This window comes from Oncorhynchus keta, unplaced genomic scaffold, assembly GCF_023373465.1.
Source record: "Oncorhynchus keta strain PuntledgeMale-10-30-2019 unplaced genomic scaffold, Oket_V2 Un_scaffold_3710_pilon_pilon, whole genome shotgun sequence".
In the NCBI taxonomy this organism is placed as follows: Eukaryota; Metazoa; Chordata; class Actinopteri; order Salmoniformes; family Salmonidae; genus Oncorhynchus; species Oncorhynchus keta.
In genome coordinates, this window is record NW_026290925.1 from 158,973 (window position 1) to 179,670 (window position 20,698).

The following is a 20,698-nucleotide window of genomic DNA, read 5'->3' on the forward strand; positions in this document are numbered from 1 at the left end:
AACAGTAGAGAGGAGCAGGTTAGAGTATAGCTAACAGTAGAGAGGAGCAGGTTAGGTATAGCTAACAGCAGAGGAGCAGGTTAGAGTATAGCTAACAGTAGAGAGGAGCAGGTTAGAGTATAGCCAACAGTAGAGAGGAGCAGGTTAGGTATAGCTAACAGTAGAGAGAGGAGCAGGTTAGAGTATAGCTAAGGAGCAGGTTAGGGCTAATAGTAGAGAGGAGCAGGTTAGAGTATAGCTAGAGAGGACAGCAGAGTTAGCAGGTTATAGCTAACAGTAGAGAGGAGCAGGTTAGAGTATAGCTAACAGCAGAGAGGAGCAGGTTAGAGTATAGCTAACAGTAGAGAGGAGCAGGGTATAGCTAACAGTAGAGAGGAGCAGGTTAGAGTATAGCTAACAGCAGAGAGGAGCAGGTTAGAATATAGCTAACAGCAGAGTTAGGAGCAGGTTAGAGTATAGCTAACAGCAGAGAGGAGCAGGTTAGAGTATAGCTAACAGCAGAGAGGAGCAGGTTAGAGTATAGCTAACAGTAGAGAGGAGCAGGTTAGAGTATAGCTAACAGTAGAGAGGAGCAGGTTAGAGTATAGCTAACAGTAGAGAGGAGCAGGTTAGAGTATAGCTAACAGTAGAGAGGAGCAGGTTAGAGTATAGCTAACAGTAGAGAGGAGCAGGTTAGAGTATAGCTAACAGCAGAGAGGAGCAGGTTAGAGTATAGCTAACAGCAGAGAGGAGAGCAGGTTAGAGTATAGCTAACAGCAGAGAGGAGCAGGTTAGAGTATAGCTAACAGTAGAGAGGAGCAGGTTAGAGTATAGCTAACAGCAGAGAGGAGCAGGTTAGAGTATAGCTACAGAGAGGAGCAGGTTAGAGAGGAGCAGGTTAGAGTATAGCTAACAGAGAGGAGAGGTTAGAGTATAGTTAACAGCAGAGAGGGGTATAGCTAACAGTAGAGAGGAGCAGGTTAGAGTATAGCTAACAGTAGAGAGGAGCAGGTTAGAGTATAGCTAACAGTAGAGAGGAGCAGGTTAGGGTATATAGCTAAGCTAACAGTAGAGAGGAGCAGGTTAGAGTATAGCTAACAGTAGAGAGGAGCAGGTTAGAGTATAGTTAACAGCAGAGAGGAGCATAGAGTTAGCCAACAGTATAGCTAACAGCAGAGAGGAGCAGGTTAGAGTATAGCTAACAGTAGAGAGGAGCAGGTTAGAGTATAGCTAACAGTAGAGAGGAGCAGGTTAGAGTATAGCTAACAGCAGAGAGGAGCAGGTTAGAGTATAGCTAACAGCAGAGAGGAGCAGGTTAGAGTATAGCTAACAGTAGAGAGGAGCAGGTTAGAGTATAGCTAACAGTAGAGAGGAGCAGGTTAGAGTATAGCTAACAGTAGAGAGGAGCAGGTTAGAGTATAGCTAACAGTAGAGAGGAGCAGGTTAGAGTATAGCTAACAGTAGAGAGGAGAAGGTTAGTAGAGAGGAGCAGGTTAGTATAGTTAACAGTAGAGAGGAGAAGGTTAGAGTATAGTTAACAGTAGAGAGGAGCAGGTTAGAGTATAGCTAACAGCAGAGAGGAGCAGGTTAGAGTATAGCCAACAGTAGAGAGGAGCAGGTTAGAGTATAGCTAACAGCAGAGAGGAGCAGGTTAGAGTATAGCTAACAGCAGAGAGGAGCAGGTTAGAGTATAGCTAACAGCAGAGAGGAGCAGGTTAGAGTATAGCTAACAGCAGAGAGGAGCAGGTTAGAGTATAGCTAACAATAATGTGTGCCCGGGCGGACTGGGATATATGGTCATTGAAAGGGCAGGAGGTCTTTGGGACCCCTATATGGGGAACTCTTTGGGTAGAGGATAGCTGTAATTTGGATGGGAGTCTAGGGGTAGTGACAGGACTATGGATGTGTGAGAGTGAGTGTACCTACCTGGGGGACGGATCCATCAAAGCCTTCCCTGTGGATGACCTCCTGGAGATTGTTCAGCAGAGAGGAGTAGGTCTCTGGCATAGGGCTGGAGAGAGGGTGAAGAGGAGGGGTAAAGAGAGGGAAGAGGAGGAGAGGAGAAAGAGGGAAGGAGGGAGTAGAACATGAGGTTATTGCAGGACAGGTATCAAGTCTCAACAGACGAAGTCAAATGCTCCTTATCCCCCATGACAGGGCTTTACAATGACCACTAGAGCAGATGAATATAATGGAGGAGCCTTATCAAGAGATTCAATTAATTTATTCAGGTAATCTAATTAAAACCTGGTGGCCTGTCAGCTCCCCGAGGGTCCGATTGGAGGTGTAATGACACACACAGACACACACACACACTAGCTGAGAAAGGTTATTTAATGGGTTGCTGGTTACGATTGGATGGGCACAGTGTTAGAATGGTTAATGAAGGGTAAGATGTGCACCATTGACAAGGGACACAAGTCACTCACAATAGATTTCTGCCTTTCTCTAATAACCACAAACCACCCTAACATAACCTCCTGCCAAGTCAACCATGTGCCAACATCATGGTCAGGGTAAAGTTTTACACAGAAATCCTTCCTTAAGATCAGCTGGCTATAGTAACAACCACTGTCCATTGAGTCTTACAGTAGGTCGTTACGCTAGCCAGCAATTACAGGCTAACAGAACTAAAGAACATTCTTACCCACAGGGGAACAGACAGACACACACCAGCCAGACATCAGGTACATATACATATGCCTAAACAAACACCAGGCAGACACAGTACACACTTCCTCATATAGCTACATATAGAACAAACATATTGCCTCCGATTGTTCATCATTAACAAAAACAATGGCGCCTTCTGACCCTGCAGGGGTTCATAGCAGAACCATTCCACCAGGCTTCCTCCACTTGGTGGCCATTGTGTTTGAGGGCATTGTGCTTCGTCCGCCCCCACTGGGCACCCTCCATTCAGGTGGTGCTGAGGGCTAGGTGCTTAGCCACGGGGGCTAGCGCATGTGCTAATTAGTATCATACTCAGGGAGGCCACATTAGCTCAATGCTACCTCCCTCCTCCTCCACTCTAAGGAGAAAGGAGAGAGAGGGGAGGCTTGGTCTTCAACAACAGGGGCTGTATCACCTAGAGAGCAATTTGTGCCAATTATGCCAGCGAGTGAAACTGAGCAATTTAACAGCCAGGGTAGCAACATGGGGTGGTGGCCACGTGCAAGAGGGGAGGCTAGGGAGTGAGAATGTGTGTATGTCTGTTTGTCTGTCTGTGTGTGTATGTCTGTCTGTGTGTTTATGTGAGCAGTGCAGGTATAGCTTCCTGCTGACCAGCTGTCATGTTGTCTGGCAGATCAGTGTTCTATTCAGAGAACCTGATGGGCAGTGCCACTATGATGGCAATGCCACTGTCAGACTTAATTACTAACCCACAGAACGACAGGAGAAGGATGGATTCTGTCTAACAACGTAAAGGACAAAACAAAAAGGATTTCCTATGACAATGATTTACTCAACACTGCTCAGTGATAGTAAATATGAGTCAACTGAAATTGGCCAGACACACTCACTCGCGTTTGCATGGTCCAGAGTTAAAGGGTGTCTGTTTGCAGACATGAAAGCAGAGGGGTTCTATAAAACCTCATCTCCGCTCCAGATTGGCCTGTTTGCCAATCGTGTCTGACTCGGTATCTGACTGTGTGTGTGTATATGCGCTTGTGTGTGTCTCACCGCTCTCTCTCGTGTAAATAGTGTGCCTGACCTCTGAACCCTAAGCACACTCAACGATGAACAAAACAAACTCACAGCAAACGGTCCCTCTACATTCACCACCAAAGCCTTTTTTCTCTGCTGAATGTCTCATCTCAGCCAACTAGCCTTCCTACCTAAAGACTGACCCTGTTTTTATACAAGCTTAACCAGCTGGTTATAAACATCAGACACTGACCATAATAGACCATCCCGATCTGATGGGGGGGGGGGGTTAGTTAGAGTAACTGTCTAAGCATTGCCCATCTACAATTACTCTTCACACTGTAGGTTAATCCCAACCTAATCCAAAAGCTTCTCCAAAATATGACAATAGTGTCTCAGATGCTTCCAAAACGTGATACGTATACTACTAGATATGTGTCATACGGTTGGCTCCTCAGGTTGTAGGGTGAGCTTCTCAGGTTTTGACTAAGTTCTCTTAGAGATACAGTACATTTGCACAATATATTGTGTAAATAATACTGAGCACCATGAAGAGATAAGGGTGGGGTAGTGTTCAGGGGTTGCCGGGTTACCTCTGGCCGGGGGTGGTAGCGGTGGGTGATGTCACAGTGGTGGAGTGTTCTGGAAGGTAGAAGCCGTGGCACCTGGCTGCCTGGCAGATCTCAGGGTCCATTGTCTTGGAGACGTCGTAGTAGTGTCCGAACCTCGACGAGGACGCCAGGGCCGTCTGAGGGTCAACAGTTAGTGTTGAGAGAAAAGCCGTGTCCATTTGACACTGCTGTTGACCACATTGCAACTAGGGTAGATAATCCTACTTCGTAAGTGTGAAACGTCCTCACTTTCAACAAGTAGAGTATGATAACTTTAAATAAATTACCTGCTCATAGTTCATACAAGTGTTTCAAAATCCTGTTTGATCAAATAAAAACCTGCAGAGAAGTTAAACTCCTACAACCAGCATGTTAATCATGTCTCCACATAACCGTCCACTTGTGGCTGTGAAAACAGCCGTGTCGGTCTGAGGGGGAGTAGAAGGATGTTTTCTCCTGGGTGAAAGGGAGAGTTCTGTAGCCCTGCTCTCCCCAGTGAAAGCAACCAGGGGCCCCATTGTCAGACGGGCTCTTAAATCTACCACTAATCTGGATTAGGGCCCCCGGTGTGCCCCTCTCCTGACAGGATGGGCGAGTCAGGGAGGAGGGGGGGGTCAGTGGCTCATCTTCTCTTTGTAAGCAGGGGGGAGAACCGCTTAGTGTTCCAGGCCCGCCCCGGCCACCTCACCTTTGATCTGATGTCTTCATTGGACAGGGCGACGCGGAGAGGGTTGGCAGGAGAGGTGTGTAGGGGGAATGGGGGTAGAGGGGGACTCGGGGAGTGAATTTGGGATGTAAATCCTCTGGCTGGGGCTTATTGACAGTTTGGTTTGTAAAGTCTGTTTTTGGGAGGGTGGGGAAGGGGCAGAGGTGAGGGAAAGACACAGAGATAAAGACGTCTCCAGAGAGAGACAGAGAAAGAGAGATCTCCAGGGACTTGCTGTGTGCTGTTAATCCACATAGCGATGTGGATTATATCCTGGGCAGGGGAGAGAGGGGAGGAGAGGAGGATGGAAGGGGTCACCATTCCTTAGAGTGGAAGAAAAAGTGTAGTGCCAGCGCCCCTGGTAAGGGGATAGACAGGGATTTAAGAGGGGACAGAGGGACAGATCTGGGTTATGAGGGTTAAGGCGGGTGGCGTGCCATTAGATGGGCTGCAGGTACCCTGGTTTCCCAGGCTAGGCAGGGTGTGTATGTCGACAGGCCCCACCTCGCAGCAGCTAAGTGTGAGTAATCTCCACCAGCTCTGAATGGAGAGGCTAGGAGTTTAGGAGCTGATGGATTTAGAGGTGAAGACCATCACCCCCATAGAACCAAGAGCTAGACCTGTGGCCCCATGCCGACTGCCTACACACATACGTTTACCTGTACTTTTGGCAGGTTCTGGTAGCGCCAGGCGATCTTCATGGCGTCCTGACTCTCAGGGTCACATGACTTTGCCTGGTCCTCTGTTTTGGGGCTGGCGATGTCATCCAGGATGGGGGCGGGGAGTTCCTACAGATAATAACACAATTGCATTGTTTATACACTATTCTATTTTATTCAGTCTTCAGGTTGTATTGTGTAGAATTCAGCATGATGGCAAATAATATGAATCAACACATACATTTGGTGTTACTGTGTGAAACAAGAGTCCTTGTCATGTAGTAGACTAGGAAGCTGGTGTATATGAGGTGTCATGTTGTTTTCTCATTAACAGTGGCATGTCCCTCCAGACAGAGAAACAGAGGTTAAATCAATTAGTAGACACTGACTAGACAGGTCTCAGAGCAAATCTCTTAGAGAGCTGACTGAGTCTGTTACAAATGGGATGGAACCTGAGAGGAGGGGGACTGTCTAACACACACACACACACACACACACACACACACACACACACACACACACACACACACACACACACACACAGGTTTAATAAGGCTCGGAGAGGGGGGAATGGAGAGAGAGCGATGGAAAGAGATTGCGAAAGAGAACGCGAGATAGAGAATACAACCCATGTTTATGTTTATTTCCTTTTTGTACATAATGACACTTGAAATTCTTTATTATTTTGGAACTTGTGTGAGTGTAATGTTTACTGTTAATTTTTTCATTGTTTATTTCACTTTTGTTTATCCATTTCACTTGCTTTGGCAATGTAAACAATATGTTTCTCATGCCAATAAAGCCCTTAAATTGAATTGAGACAGAGACAGAGAGCTAGATAGAGAGACTGACATGGAAAACACAGGACTGAGCAACCTGCCCTTCAGAGTTCAGACACAGACAGTCCCCTCAGACACTTCCTCTAACACGGACTTCACTGTAACACACACACACCAGCTTGACCTTCATTCATACACATCTCACGCAAGTCAGACACATAGCTATGACGTAGGCTACACCAACAGTCTGGTCAAAACAACGTCGAGCCCAGAAGCATGGTGTAGGGTTGCAAACACCACCAATATGACCAGTTCAAACCAAAGCTTCTGAATCTAATATAATTGTATTCATCACATGCGCTGAATACAGCTGGTGTAGACTAAACATTGAAATGCTTACGAGCCTTTCCCAACAATGCAGAGTTATTAAACAATAAAAATAATTTAACAGTAACAGGGATAGAATAAAATACACATGAATGGATCTACAGTGCATTCAGAAAGTATTCAAATCCCTCACCTTTTACACATTTTGTTATGTTACAGCCTTATTCTAAAATTCAATTTTAATAGTGAAGACATCAAAACTATGAAATAACACATATGGAATCATGCGGAACCAAAAAGGCGTTAAACAAATCTAAATATATTTTATATTTGAGATTCTTCAAAAGTAGCCCCCCTTTGCCTTGATGACAGCTTTGCACACTCTTGGCATTCTCTCAACAAGCTTCACCAGAAAGGTTTTCCAACAGTCTTGAAGGAGTTCCCACATATATTGAGAACCTGTTGGCTGCTTTTCCTTCACTCTGTGGTCCAACTCATCCCAAACCATCTCAATTGGGTTGAGGTTGAGTGATTGTGGAGGCCAGGTCATCTGATGCAGCACTCCATCACTCTCCTTCTTGGTAAAATAGCCTGTACACAGCCTGGAGGTGTGTTGGGTCATTGTCCTGTTGAAAAACAAATGATAGTCCCACTAAGCCCAAACCATAGCCATGCTGGTTAAGTGTGCCATGAATTCTAAATAAAATCACAGACAGTGTCACCAGCAAAGCACTTCCACACCATCACACCTCCTCCTCCATGCTTCACGGTGGGAACCACACAGGCAGAGATCATCCATTCACCTACTTTGCGTCTCACAAAGACACAGCAGTTGGAACCAAAAATGTCAAGTTTGGACTCATCAGACCAAAGGACCGATTTCCACCGGTCTAATGTCCATTGCTCATGTTTCTTGGCCCGAGCAAGTCTCTTCTTATTCTTTTTTGCAGCAACTCGACAATGACAATTTTTATTTTATTTTTTGCCTTTACCTCCCTTATCTCACCGCATTTGCTCACATCGTATATAGACTTGTTTATACTGTATTACTGACTGTATGTTTGTTTTACTCCATGTGTAACTCTGTCGTTGTATGTGTCGAACTGCTTTGCTTTATCTTGGCCAGGTCGCAATTGTAAATGAGAACTTGTTCTCAACTTGGGTACCTGGTTAAATAAAGGTGAAATAATATTTTTTATTAAATTTAGGCCTGATTCACGCAATCTCCTCTGAACAGTTGAGATGTGACATGAACTCTGAAACATGGTAACTATAATGAACTTATCCTCTGCAGCAGAGGTAACTCTGGGTCTCCCTTTCCTATGGCGGTCCTCATGAGAGCCAGTTTCATCAGAGCACTTGATTTTTTTGCGACTGCACTTGAAGAAACTTTCAAAGTTCTTGAAATTCTCTGGATTGACTGACCTTCGTGTCAAAGCAATGGACTGTCTTTTCTCTTTGCTTATTTGAGCTGTTCTTGCCATAATACAGACTTGGTATTTTACTAAATATGTCCATCTTCTGTATACCACCCCTACCTTTTCACAAACGCATTAAGAAGGAAAGAAATTCCACAAATTAACTTAAGTCACACCTGTTAATTTAAATGTATTCCAGGTGACTACATCATGAAGCTGGTTGAGAGAATGCCAAGAGTGTGCAAAGCTGTCATCAAGGCAAAGGGGGGCTACTTGAAGAATATCAATTCTAAAATATATTTTGATTTGTTTAACACTTTTTTTGGTTCCATGTGTGTTATTTCATAGTTTTAAAGTCTTCAAAATGATCCTACGAAGTACAAATAAACCCTTGTTGAAGCACCTTTGGCAGCGATTAAAGCCTTGAGTCTTCTTGGGTATGACGCTACAAGCTTGCAACATCTGTATTTGGGGATTTTCTCACATTCTTCTCTGCAGATCCTCTCAAGCTCTGTCAGATCGGATGGGGAGGGTCGCTGCACAGCCATTTTCAGGTCTCTCCAGAGATGTTTGATCGGCTGGGGAACTCAAGGACACTCATAGACTTGTCCCGAAGCCACTCCTGAGTTGTCTTGGCGGTCTGTTAGGGGGGGGTTGTCCTGTTGGAAGGTGAGACTTTGCCCCAGTCTGAGGTCCTGAGCTCTCTGGAGCAGGTTTCATTAAGGATCTATGTACTTTGCTCCGTTCATCTTTCCCTCGATCCTGACTAGTCTCTCAGTCCCTGCCACTGAAAAACATACCCACAGAATGAGGCTGCAACCACCATGCTTCACCGTAGGGATGTTACAGGCCAGGTGATGAGTGGTACCTGGTTACCTCCAGATGTGACATTTGGCATTCGGGCCAAATAGTTCAATCTCGGGTTCATCAGAACAGAGAATCTTGTTTCTCATAGTCAGCGGCCTTTAGGTGCTATTTGCCAAACTCCAAGCGGTCTGTCATGTGCATTCTATTGAGGAGTGGATTCCGGTTGGCCACTCTACCATAACGGCCTGATTGGTGGAGTGCTGCAGAGATGGGAGAATCTTCCAGAAGGACAACCATCTACACAGAGGAACTCTGGAGCTCTGTCAGAGTGATCATCGGGTTCTTGGTCACCTCCCTGACCATGGTCATTCTCCCCTGATTGCTCAGTTTGGATGGGAGGATGGCTCTCGGAAGAGTCTTGGTGCTTCCAAACGTCTTCCATTTAAGAATGATAGAGGCCATTGTGTTCTTGAGGACTTTCAATGCTACAGAAATGTTTGGTACCTTTTCCCAGATCTGTGCCTCAACAAAATCATGTCTCAGAGCTCTACAGACAATTCCTTCGACCTCATGGATTGCTTTTTGCTCTGACATGCACTGTCAACTGTGGGACCTTATATAGACAGGTGTGTGCCTTTACAAATACTGTCCAGTCAATTGAATTTACTACAGGTGGACCCCAAGATGTAGAAACATCTGAAGGATGATCAATGGAAACAGGATGCACCTGGGCTCAATTTTGAATCTCATAGCAAAGGGTCTGAATACTTACGTAAATAAAAGGTATTTCTGTTTTTTATTTTTGATAAATAAAACAATACGACCCCAGTGATGTACTGGGCTGTCCGCACCCCCCTTTGTAGGTCTTTGTGGTCAAGGGTGGGGCAATAGCCATACTAAGAGGGACGCAGCCGGTCAAGATACTTTCGATGGTGCAGCTGTAGAACGTTTTGAGGATCTGAGGGACCATGCCAAATCTTTTCAGCCTACTGAGGGGGAAGAGGTGCAGCCGTGCCCTCTTCACGATTGAGCTGGTGTGTGTGGACCATGTCATGTCCTTAGTGATGTGGACGTGAAGGAACTTAAAGCTCTCGACCCCCTCCACAACAGCCCAATTGATTTGGATGGGGGTGTGCTCTCCCCTCTTTATCCTGTAGTCCACGATCAGCTCCTTGGGCTTACTAACATTGAGGGCGAGGATGTTGTCCTGGCACCACACTGCTAAGTCTCTGACCTCCTCCCTATAGGCTGACTCATTGCCGTTGGTGATCAGGCTTACCACCGTCGTGTTGTCAGAAAACATGATGGTGTTGGAGTCATGTGCACCACGCAGCCATGTGTGTACAGGGAGTACAGGAGGGGACTAAGCACACACCCCTGAGGGGCCTCTGTGTTGAGGTTTAGTGTGGTGGAGGTGTTGTTGCTTACCTTCACCACCTGGGGCCGACCCCATCAGGAAGTCCAGGATCCAATTGCAGAGAGAGGTGTTCAGTCCCAGGGTCCCTAGCTTGGTGATAAACTTGGAGGGGACTATGGTGTTGAACGCTGCGCTGTAGTCTATGAACTGCATTCTTACATAGTTATTTTGGCAGGTAGCCTAATGGGTAGAGATTTGGGCCAGGTGGGCCAGGCGTCATTTGTGGTTCTGTTGGGGCCGTACGCAAATTGGAGTGGGGTATCTGGGATTATGGTGTTGATGTGTGTTATAAGCAGCCTTTCAAATCACTTCAGAATTACAGATGTGAGTGCTACAGGGCGATCGTCATCTAGACAGGTTACCTTGGAGCTCATGGGAACAGGGACAATGGTGGTCAGGTTGAAACACATTGGGATTACAGACTGGGACAAGGAGATATTTCAAATCTGTGAAGACCTCTGCCAGCTGATCTGCGCATGCTTTGAGAACGCGCCCTGGGATTCCAGCCTTGTGATTGTTAACCTTTTAAATATTTTGCTTACATCTGCCATGGAGAGCGAGAGCACACAGTAATCCAGAAAAACATGACTTTCACGCAAGGCACAGCTTTATATTCATCGAAGAGCATAAGAGGCATTTAGCTCATTTGGGAGTTCTGCCTCGCTGGGAACCTCATGGTTGGGTGTGTCTTTGTAATCCGTTATCGTCTGCAAGCCCTGCCACATACCACGAGCATCATAGTCGGTTAAATAGGATTCCACCTTCCTCCTTGGCCTTTTGCATGTTTGATGTCTCGGAGGTCGTAGCAGGATTTCTTGTATGCGTCCATGTCGGTAGCTCTAGCCTTTAGACCAGCATGGATGTTGCCTGTAATCCATGGTTTTTGTTTGGGATATGTTCTTATAGTCACTGTGTGGACAATATCGTCTATTCACTTATTAATGAATTCCATGACTGTTGTGGTAAACTCCTCAATGTTATCCGATGAATCCCGCAACACATCCCAGTCTGTACAGCAACACATCCTAGTCTGTACTAGCAACACATCCCAGTCTGTACAGCAACACATCCCAGTCTGTACAGCAACACATCCCAGTCTGTACAGCAACACATCCCAGTCTGTACAGCAACACATCCCAGTCTGTACAGCAACACATCCCAGTCTGTACAGCAACACATCCCAGTCTGTACAGCAACACATCCCAGTCTGTAACAACACATCCCAGTCTGTAGTAACAACACATCCCAGTCTGTGTAACAACACATCCCAGTCAGCAACACATCCCAGTCTGTACAGCAACACATCCCAGTCTGTACAGCAACACATCCCAGTCTGTACAGCAACACATCCCAGTCTGTACAGCAACACATCCCAGTCTGTACAGCAACACATCCCAGTCTGTACAGCAACACTTCCCAGTCTGTACTAGCAAAACAGTCTTGTAGCCTCGTATCTGCTTTGTCCGACCATTTCCACATTGAGCGCGTCACTGGTACTTCCCGTTTGAGCTTTTGTTTGTAAACAAGAAGCAGGAGAATGGAGTCATGGTTAGATCTGCTGAACGGAGGACGAGGGAGGGCCCTGTATGCGTTTCTGTGGGTAGAATAAAAGTGGTCTAGAGTTTTATCACCCCTAGCGGTGCAGAAGACTTGTTGGTAGAAGTGAGGTTAAGTCTCACCCACCAGGAACGCTGCCTCTGGATGAGCAGTTTCTTGTTTGTTTATGGCCCATACAGTTTGTCGAGTACCAGAGTGGTGTTGGCCTGTGGAGGAATGTAGACAGCTGTGATAATTACAGATGAGAACTCTCTTGGTAGATAAGAGTCTGCAGCTTACCATTAGGTATTCGATATCAGGTGAGCAAAAGCTCCAGATTTCCTTCACACTTGAAGCAGCAAACCAGTTGTTATTTAGGAAAAAACACACTGCCCCCCGAAGCCGCCTTCCGAACCTGCCGCTGCTGCATGGACAATCCACCGAGTACTAAGTGCATAGCGTCATCATCCAGCCACGTTTCAGTAAGACATAACATTGCAGCATCTCCCGCGTTTACACCTGCAGTGTTTTGTTAACGCATGGAACAAATTAACAGGGATGTATGATCAGTGGAACAGCTGAGTCGGAGTTGAAGTCATATTTGAAGTCGAAATCAAGGTTAGTAACTGTCGATCTGATGTCCAGAAGTACTTGGTGGTCATATGTGATAATAGTATGAACTGTCTGTACAAAAAGTCAAGATAAACACAATAAAAGTTACTATATAGCAAAGTTGGGCTGGAACTTCTCCATTGGCACCATCTTTCTAGAGACGCAGTTCAATCAATCGCAGAATAAAGAAACTGCCGTACAGTTCCTGGCTCGGCAATTTTCCTTTTCTGCAACTGATTGAATTGGGGACCAATATGATTTGATTATGCCAGACCAGAGGCCTCCCTCCTCTCTTACTCTCCTCCTCTAACCCTTTGATATAAAAAGAGGGGGTTAAGTTGTGACCCCTCCCACTATCAATCAGTATGGGAGTTCCCCTCCTCCTGTGGTGCCGAGTGGGAAACAGCTTTAGGAGCTCTGCTCCCCTTCAGAGTGATGTATCCGGAAACATCCCCAACACACACCACCCTCGAAGTCTGTCCACCCAGTGGGACAGACTGACAGTATGAATGCACACACACACACACACACACACACACACACACACACACACACACCTGTAGGATGTCATTGGGGTGGTCCAGAGCAGACGCCACGTAGAGTTCATGTCCACACACCACCCCCTCTGCCAGGAAGTACTTGAGCAGCATACGAGAGTAGCTGTCATATCGGTCCTCCTCTGAGAAACAACACACATAACGTTAGGTTCCACTGTCATAGTGTCCTCCTACCTACACAGAGAACAGCATCATTGACACAGATCCCTGCCACTTTAGTCTCAAAAGGGAAGAAACAAATGCCATTATAAACACATGTACACAGCATAGAGGTGATGAAGTTTAAATGTCTATCTACATTGACAGTAAAAGACGCTGTTCACATAAAGCCACAGTGTTTCCCAACGCAACACCTTACACCTGGATGAGCCTAATCACAACACAACAGATGGGGATCTGTCACACTACCTGTCTGGAATGGATGTAATGACCAGTCACTCTTAGTGAGGGAGGTGGGAGAATGGACACGACACAGGGACACAGGTGTCATCTCCTGAACCAGAGCTCCCAATCATATGAGACGACAGCCACACCTCTCACAGAAAGGGGTGAGCCACACATCATCTCCTCCACCATCTTGAAGAGGGGATAGGACATCCTGTGTGGAGGATTCACCAGAGTTCTCATGGAGGTATGAGCCCCTGTCAGCTAAATGACACAGGGATGTGGAACTCAACCTGCATTCAGAGTCGGGAGTGTTTCTTCACGCCAATGAAATGACCATTGTGTGTTTATTTTGTTGATGTGTGAGTCAAGTCAACTCATTTCAATGGTAGACAATTTCTTGACACCCAGCTCACTTTAATTCACTGTTGTTCTCTCAGGATTATGATGGTGATGATGGCTTTTCAAACGGCCTTGTGTTTGTTGGTGTAATTCATATGAACACTATTCAATTCAGAAGTGAACGCTGGTTTAGGTGAGTAGAAAAAGGCATCAGGTGACATTTACATCCAAAAAGACGTGCAGTCTAAATGTCAAACACAACACAACAGTGAGACACCAGTCCTAATTCTAGTGGAACTCCCAGAGCTGTGTTTGCAGCTTCAGGACAAGAGGCTAACACTTGGAAGAGCTTTGCATTCTGGTCTAATTTACATCTGTATTGAAGTCCTGAGTGACAGTGAGGACTAGTGACTAGTGAGTGAGGGACACATTCTACCACAGATGGCTACCTCAGACCACAAAGCACCCACCACCCAACCACAATGTAGGCCCACTTCCTACTTCCTTATTCTACAACCCCACATACCACTACCCAGCATGCCACTGCTGCTTCTTGTCACAGCCACAAACCACCATTTTGTAAAGCAGTCTCTGGCCTCTACACACAATGGCAGACAGTGGGCACACACACAAAGGACAGTGACAGTTAAAGGTGACAGCCATACAGCTGACATCACATCCGACAGCTCGGGAATAACGCAGAGCCATCCAGGAACACCTGGGGAATGTACTTCCCTCCCCGACATTCCTGGCCTGTCTCCTCATTCCTCACCCATGATGGGACAGCTCCCGGGATGGCCCAGGAAATTCCCTGCCTCTTCAATTTGTCGTCGGTGGGGCTCCCTGTCCTCTTATTGATGGCTTTCTAGGTCAGCAGGACCTTTGTGGCTTTCAGCAGGGTCCACAAAGCCTCCCAGATGGGCCCTCTCCAGATGAGGCCCATTGTGCCCTGCCTTTCTATGGGAGCCCTTCCAAATACAACCTGAGGGAGTCATTAGGCTGCTGAGGAGGAGGGGGTTGAGAAAAGAGGAGAGAGAGTGGGGAGTGACGGGGGGCGGGGTGGAAGGTTGAAGCAGTAGAGTCACCTCTTGGTGGGTTGTGACCACAGGACCCCACGACAGATCAGTCACTCTCTGAACAGTCAGAGGGGGAATTACTTTTTGTCTTAACAGGTTTTCCTTTTTTGGTGCTCTTTTTTTTGCTCATTTTGACGTGGGATTGTAAAAGGAAGTGACCTCTAGGATTTGGCTTTTAACATGGAGATGGAATGGCCCTGTCTCATGTAGCTGAAGGGGGTGGAAATGGTGGAGATGGTGGGGGTGGAGGGTGGAGATGGTGGGGGAGGGGGTGGAGATGGTGGGGGATGGGGGTGGAGATGGTGGGGGAGGGGGGGAGATGGTGGGGTGGGATGGTGGGGAGATGGTGGGGGGAGGGGGTGGAGATGGTGGAGATGGTGGAGATGGTGGGGTGGAGATGGTGGGGGAGGGTGGAGATGGTTAGCCACGCTTCAGGATTGTTTTGATCACATGCACTCTGATATGTTCCAGGGTAGCTAGACGCATACACGGATACGGTGACTGAGTTCATAAGGAAGTTTATAGGAGATGTAGTACCCATGGTGACTATTCAAACCTACCCTAAACAGAAACCGTGGACAGATGGTAGCATTCTTGCGAAACTGAAAACGTGAACCACCGCATTTAACCAGGGCAAGGTGCCTGGTTATATGGCAGAATATAAACAGTGTAGTTATTCACTCCGCAGGGAAATCAAACAAGCTAAACGTCAGTATAGAGATAAAGTGGAGTCGCAATTCAACGGCTCAGACACGAGATGCATGTGGCAGGGACACGCTTTGAGGATAACACAGTGCCACCGACGCGGCCCACTACCAAGGACTGTGGCCTCTCCTCCTCCGTGGCCGACGTGAGTAAAACATTTAAATGTGTTAACCCTCGCAAGGCTGCCGGACCAGACAGCATCCCTAGATGCATCCTCAGAGCATGCGCATACCAGCTGGCTGGTGTGTTTACAGGCATATTCAATTTCTCCCTATCCCAGTCTGCTGTCACCACATGCTTCAAGATGGCCACCATTGTTCCTGTACCCAAGAAGGCAAAGGTAACTGAACTTAATAAATATCGCCCGTAGCACTCACCTCTGTCATCATGAAGTGCTTTGAGAGACTAGTCAAGTATCATGTCACCTCTACTTTACCTGCCACCCTATACCCACTTCAATTGGGTTACCGCCCCAATAGATCCACAGACAATGCAATCACCATCACTCTGCACACTGCTCTATCCCATCTGGACAAGAAGAATACCTATGTAAGAATATTGTTTATTGGCAATCGCTCAGCATTCAACACCATAGTACCCACCAAGCTCATCATTAAGTTTGAGGCACTGGGTCTGAACCCTGTCCCGTGCAATTGGGTCCTGGACTTCCTGACAGGCTGCCCCAGGTGGTGATCCTCAACACTGGGATCCCACAAGGGTGTGTGCTCAGCCCCTTCCTGAACTCCCTGTTCACCCACGACTGCGTGGCCAAGCACGCCTCCAAATCAATCATCAAGTTGGCAGATGACACAACAGTAGTAGGCTTGATTACCAACGATGACGAGACCACCTACGAGAGGAGATGAGGGCTCTGGGAGTGTGGTGTCTGGAAAACAACCTCTCACTCAACACCAACAAAACAAAGGAGATGATTTTGGACTTCAGGGAACAGCAAAGGGTGCACCCCCATATCTACATCGACGGGACCGCAGTGGAGAAGGTGGAAAGCTTCAAGTTCCTTGGCGTACACATCACTGACAAACTGAAATGGACCACCCACACAGACAGTGTGGTGAAGAAGGCGCAACAGAGCCTCTTCAACCTCAGGAGGCTAAAGAAATTTGGCTTCTCACCTAAAACACTCACAAATTTTACAGATGCACAGTTGAAAGCATTCTGTTGGGCTGTATCACCGCCTTGTTCAGAAACTGCACCGCCCGCAACTTCAAGGCTCTCCAGAGGGTGGTGAGGTCTGCCCAACACATTACCGGGGCAAACTACCCACCCTCCAGGACACCTATAATAATACCTACTGTAATCACTGCCTCACACATCGATTGGGGGGGTTAAATTGAAGGGCAAGGCAATATATGGCTAATATCAGTTGATACACACAAATGACAGCTTTTAAAAAGAAAAGAAAATCACCTTTATTTAACTAGGTAGGCAAGTTGAGAACAAGTTCTCATTTACAATTGCGACCTGGCCAAGATAAAGCAAAGCAGTTCAACAAATACAACAAGAGATACCAGCCAGGCTACTTGACCTCACCAGCAAGCAAAAATACTGTACAGCCTGAAATGGTTGATAATAATAACACATACAGCAGAAAACTCTCTTATCCCAATCAACCAACATGGCTTTGAATTGAACACAGCTTCCATGAATGCAGCTGGGGTACAGCCAGATGAAGTCAGGGTCAGTGGCTTGCTCTACGGCAGAGTGGCAGTTTGTTTACCTGGGACTGGAACCAGCTGCTCATTAGTCCATCTCCATGATTGTTATTATTTCATACCAAAGCTTATGGAAGCCTCATATAAGTAATATTATACAGTTGAAGTCAGAAGTTTACATACACTTAGGTTGGAGTCATTAAAACTAGTTTTTCAACCACTCCACAAATTTCTTGTTAACAAACAAAATTTTTGGCAAGTCGGTTAGGACATCTACTTTGTGCATGACACAAGCAATTTTTCCAACAATTGTTTACAGACAGATTATTTCACTTATAATTCACTGTACCAAAATGTGAGTGGGTCAGAAGTTTACATACACGAAGTTGACTGTGCCTTAAACAGCTTGGAAAATTCCAGAAAATGATGTCATGGCTTTAGAAGCTTCTGATAGGGTAATTGGTAAATATAACCGTTTGGCCATAATGACCATAGTTATGTTTGGAGGGAAAAGGGGGAGGCAAGCAGAAGAATACCATCCGAACCGTGAAGCACGGGGGTGGCAGCATCATGTTGTCGGGGTGCTTTGCTGCAGGAGGGACTGGTGTACTTCACAAAATAGATGGCATCATGAGGGAGGGAAATTATGTGGATATATTGAAGAAACATCTCAAGACATCAGTCAGGAAGTTAAAGTATGGTCACAAATGGGTCTTCCAAATGGACAATGACTCCAAGCAAACTTCCAAAGTTGTGGCAAAATGGCTTAAGGACAACCAAGTCAAGGTATTGGAGTGGCCATCACAAAACCCTGACCTCAATCCTATAGAACATTTGTGGGCAGAACTGAAAAATTGTGTGCGAGCAAGGAAGCCTACAAACCTGACTCAGTTACACCAGCTCTGCCAGGAGGAATGGGCCAAAATTCAACCAACTTATTGTGGGAAGCTTGTGGAAGGCTACCTGAAATGTTTGACCCAAGTTAAATTTAAAGACAATGCTACCAAATACTAATTGAGTATATGTAAACTTCTGACCCACTGGGAATGTGATGAAATAAATAAAAGCTTAAATAAATCACTCTACTATTATTCTGACATTTCACATTCCTAAAATAAAGTGGTGATCCTAACTCACCTAAGACATTACATTTGTACTTGGATTAAATGTCAGGAATTGGGGAAAAACTGAGTTTAAATGTATTTGGCTAAGGTGTATGTAAACTTCTGACTTCAACTGTATACACCTAGGGAGCCTGAGACCAGTGATATTATATTCACCTAGGGAGCCCGAGACCAGTGATATTATATTCACCTAGGGAGCCCGAGACCAGTAATATTATATACACCTAGGGATATTATATACACCTAGGAGCCCGAGACCAGTGATATTATATTCACCTAGGAGCCCGAGACCAGTGATATTATATTCACCTAGGGAGCCCGAGACCAGGACCTAGGAAGCCCGAGACCAGTAATATTATATTCACCTAGGGAGCCCGAGACCAGTGATATTATATTCACCTAGGAGGAGACCAGTAATATTATATTCACCTAGGGACCGAGACCAGTGATATTATATTCACCTAGGGAGCCCGAGACCAGTAATATTATATACACCTAGGGAGCCCGAGACCAGTAATATTATATTCACCTAGGGAGCCCGAGACCAGTATTATATACACCTATATTATATTCACCTAGGGAGCCCGAGACCAGTAATATTATATTCACCTAGGGGGAGCCCGAGACCAGTGATATTATATTCACCTAGGGAGCCCGAGACCAGTAATATTATATTCACCTAGGGAGCCCGAGACCATATTAATTCACCTATTATATACACCTAGGGAGCCCGAGACCAGTAATATTATATTCACCTAGGGAGCCCGAGACCAGTAATATTATATACACCTAGGGAGCCCGAGACCAGTAATATTATATTCACCTAGGGAGCCCGAGACCAGTAATATTATATACACCTAGGGAGCCCGAGACCAGTAATATTATATTCACCTAGGGAGCCCGAGACCAGTAATATTATATACACCTAGGGAGCCCGAGACCAGTGATATTATATTCACCTAGGGAGCCCGAGACCAGTAATATTATATACACCTAGGGAGCCCGAGACCAGTAATATTATATTCACCTAGGGAGCCCAAGACCAGTAATATTATATACACCACCCTATATTGCTCTAAAATTTTGTTTTTTTTCCTCTGCAAAAGGGGGGTAAAATGTATTTACCCTCCATTACACTACTGTTTGTCATGCCAAACATGATGGGGGGGTGTGGCTAAGAACAAACACATCTGACTGCCAGGCTAGGTTACACACACCTCAACCAATGAGGGCCAGATCATTCGCTTTCTGGGTGATCGGAAGGAACACAACTTATCTACCGGTTATCAACAACTTATCTACAAGGGTGTATTGTTTTAAGGGACTTGGATGGCAGGTGTCAGGCAAAACAGCTTTCTGCTTGTTGGTCAAAAACAAGCAGTGCCCTCTGCTAAACCCACTAAAGCAAGTGAGAAGCACAGGTGAAAGGTCATCTAAGTGATAAGGACAATCTAATGCCATAGCATTGCCTTACACCAGTCTCGGGTACTTTCAGGTGGAGATAGTGACTGCAATAATCCCTGGGTTCTCATTCGAAACATTGACGACGGGGCGGCCAATGTGTATAACAGCCCCGACGCTCTGTCTACACATTAATACTCTTAGCTTGGACTCTTGGAACTTTACAATGTTTTGGAAACTTTTGGAACTTTACTTTAATATAATTGAGAAATATTAAATTACTATACACCTTTTTAACACGATTAAAATGTTCATGTTACGGCTTGTTTACGGAAGAGAGAGGCAAACACCTGTTCAAATGAGCAATCTAGCATCTCCAATCACCAGTGTGTAACGGAGGAGGGACGTCCTAGAATGCCTTATAGAACCGTATCGCAATTGAGAATCGATTCCCGTTTAGATAGAGTATTTGTCTGTTTTGGCTGTCAGTATATGTCTGAACATAAGGTTCTTGGATATTAAAAGGAGTAGGTTACCTAAGCTAGTACATCTTGGACAAGGTACAGTAGTACCTCTATTCATAAATGGTCTAAATGTACAATGGAAAATGTAGAATTAGACTTACCTATGAGTAGAAGGGTTCCAACTGCTAAACCACCACCTATTTCAAGAATTAAAAAATATTACAAATAGGTCGATTTTTGACAACACCATATAATTTACAGATAACCACGTGTAGCATAGACCTGACATGCAAGGTGATTCCTCAAGAAAGCAGGGGGGACCATGATTTGGGTGGATTTTCACAACATTTCATCCATAGAATGTTTTTTGGAGGACTGATTGTTAAAATATGTTTTGTCAAATATAGAGAACTAATATTAGCATATTTTACATTTTGTCCTTACATGGGCCTGTTAACTGTTTCATATGTAGG

At 45.7% G+C, this 20,698-nt stretch overlaps 1 protein-coding gene and 1 long non-coding RNA gene across 5 annotated transcripts in view; both read right to left on the reverse strand.

Annotated features, from left to right (window-relative positions):
• Nucleotides 1-20,698, reverse strand: part of LOC127928762 (uncharacterized) — an 89,837-nt gene that overhangs the window by 47,252 nt on the left and 21,887 nt on the right. The gene's annotated exons all lie outside the window — the stretch shown is intronic.
• Nucleotides 1-20,698, reverse strand: part of LOC118381080 (elongator complex protein 4) — a 45,342-nt gene that overhangs the window by 23,889 nt on the left and 755 nt on the right. For both annotated transcript variants that reach the window (XM_052516115.1, XM_052516114.1), the window contains exons 2-6: nt 20,387-20,422; nt 13,057-13,178; nt 5,604-5,732; nt 4,221-4,375; nt 1,906-1,990 (exon numbers count right to left, since the gene is read on the reverse strand). In XM_052516115.1, the coding sequence (XP_052372075.1) occupies nt 1,906-1,990; nt 4,221-4,375; nt 5,604-5,732; nt 13,057-13,178; nt 20,387-20,422 (527 nt within the window). The remainder of the gene's footprint in view (nt 1-1,905; nt 1,991-4,220; nt 4,376-5,603; nt 5,733-13,056; nt 13,179-20,386; nt 20,423-20,698) is intronic.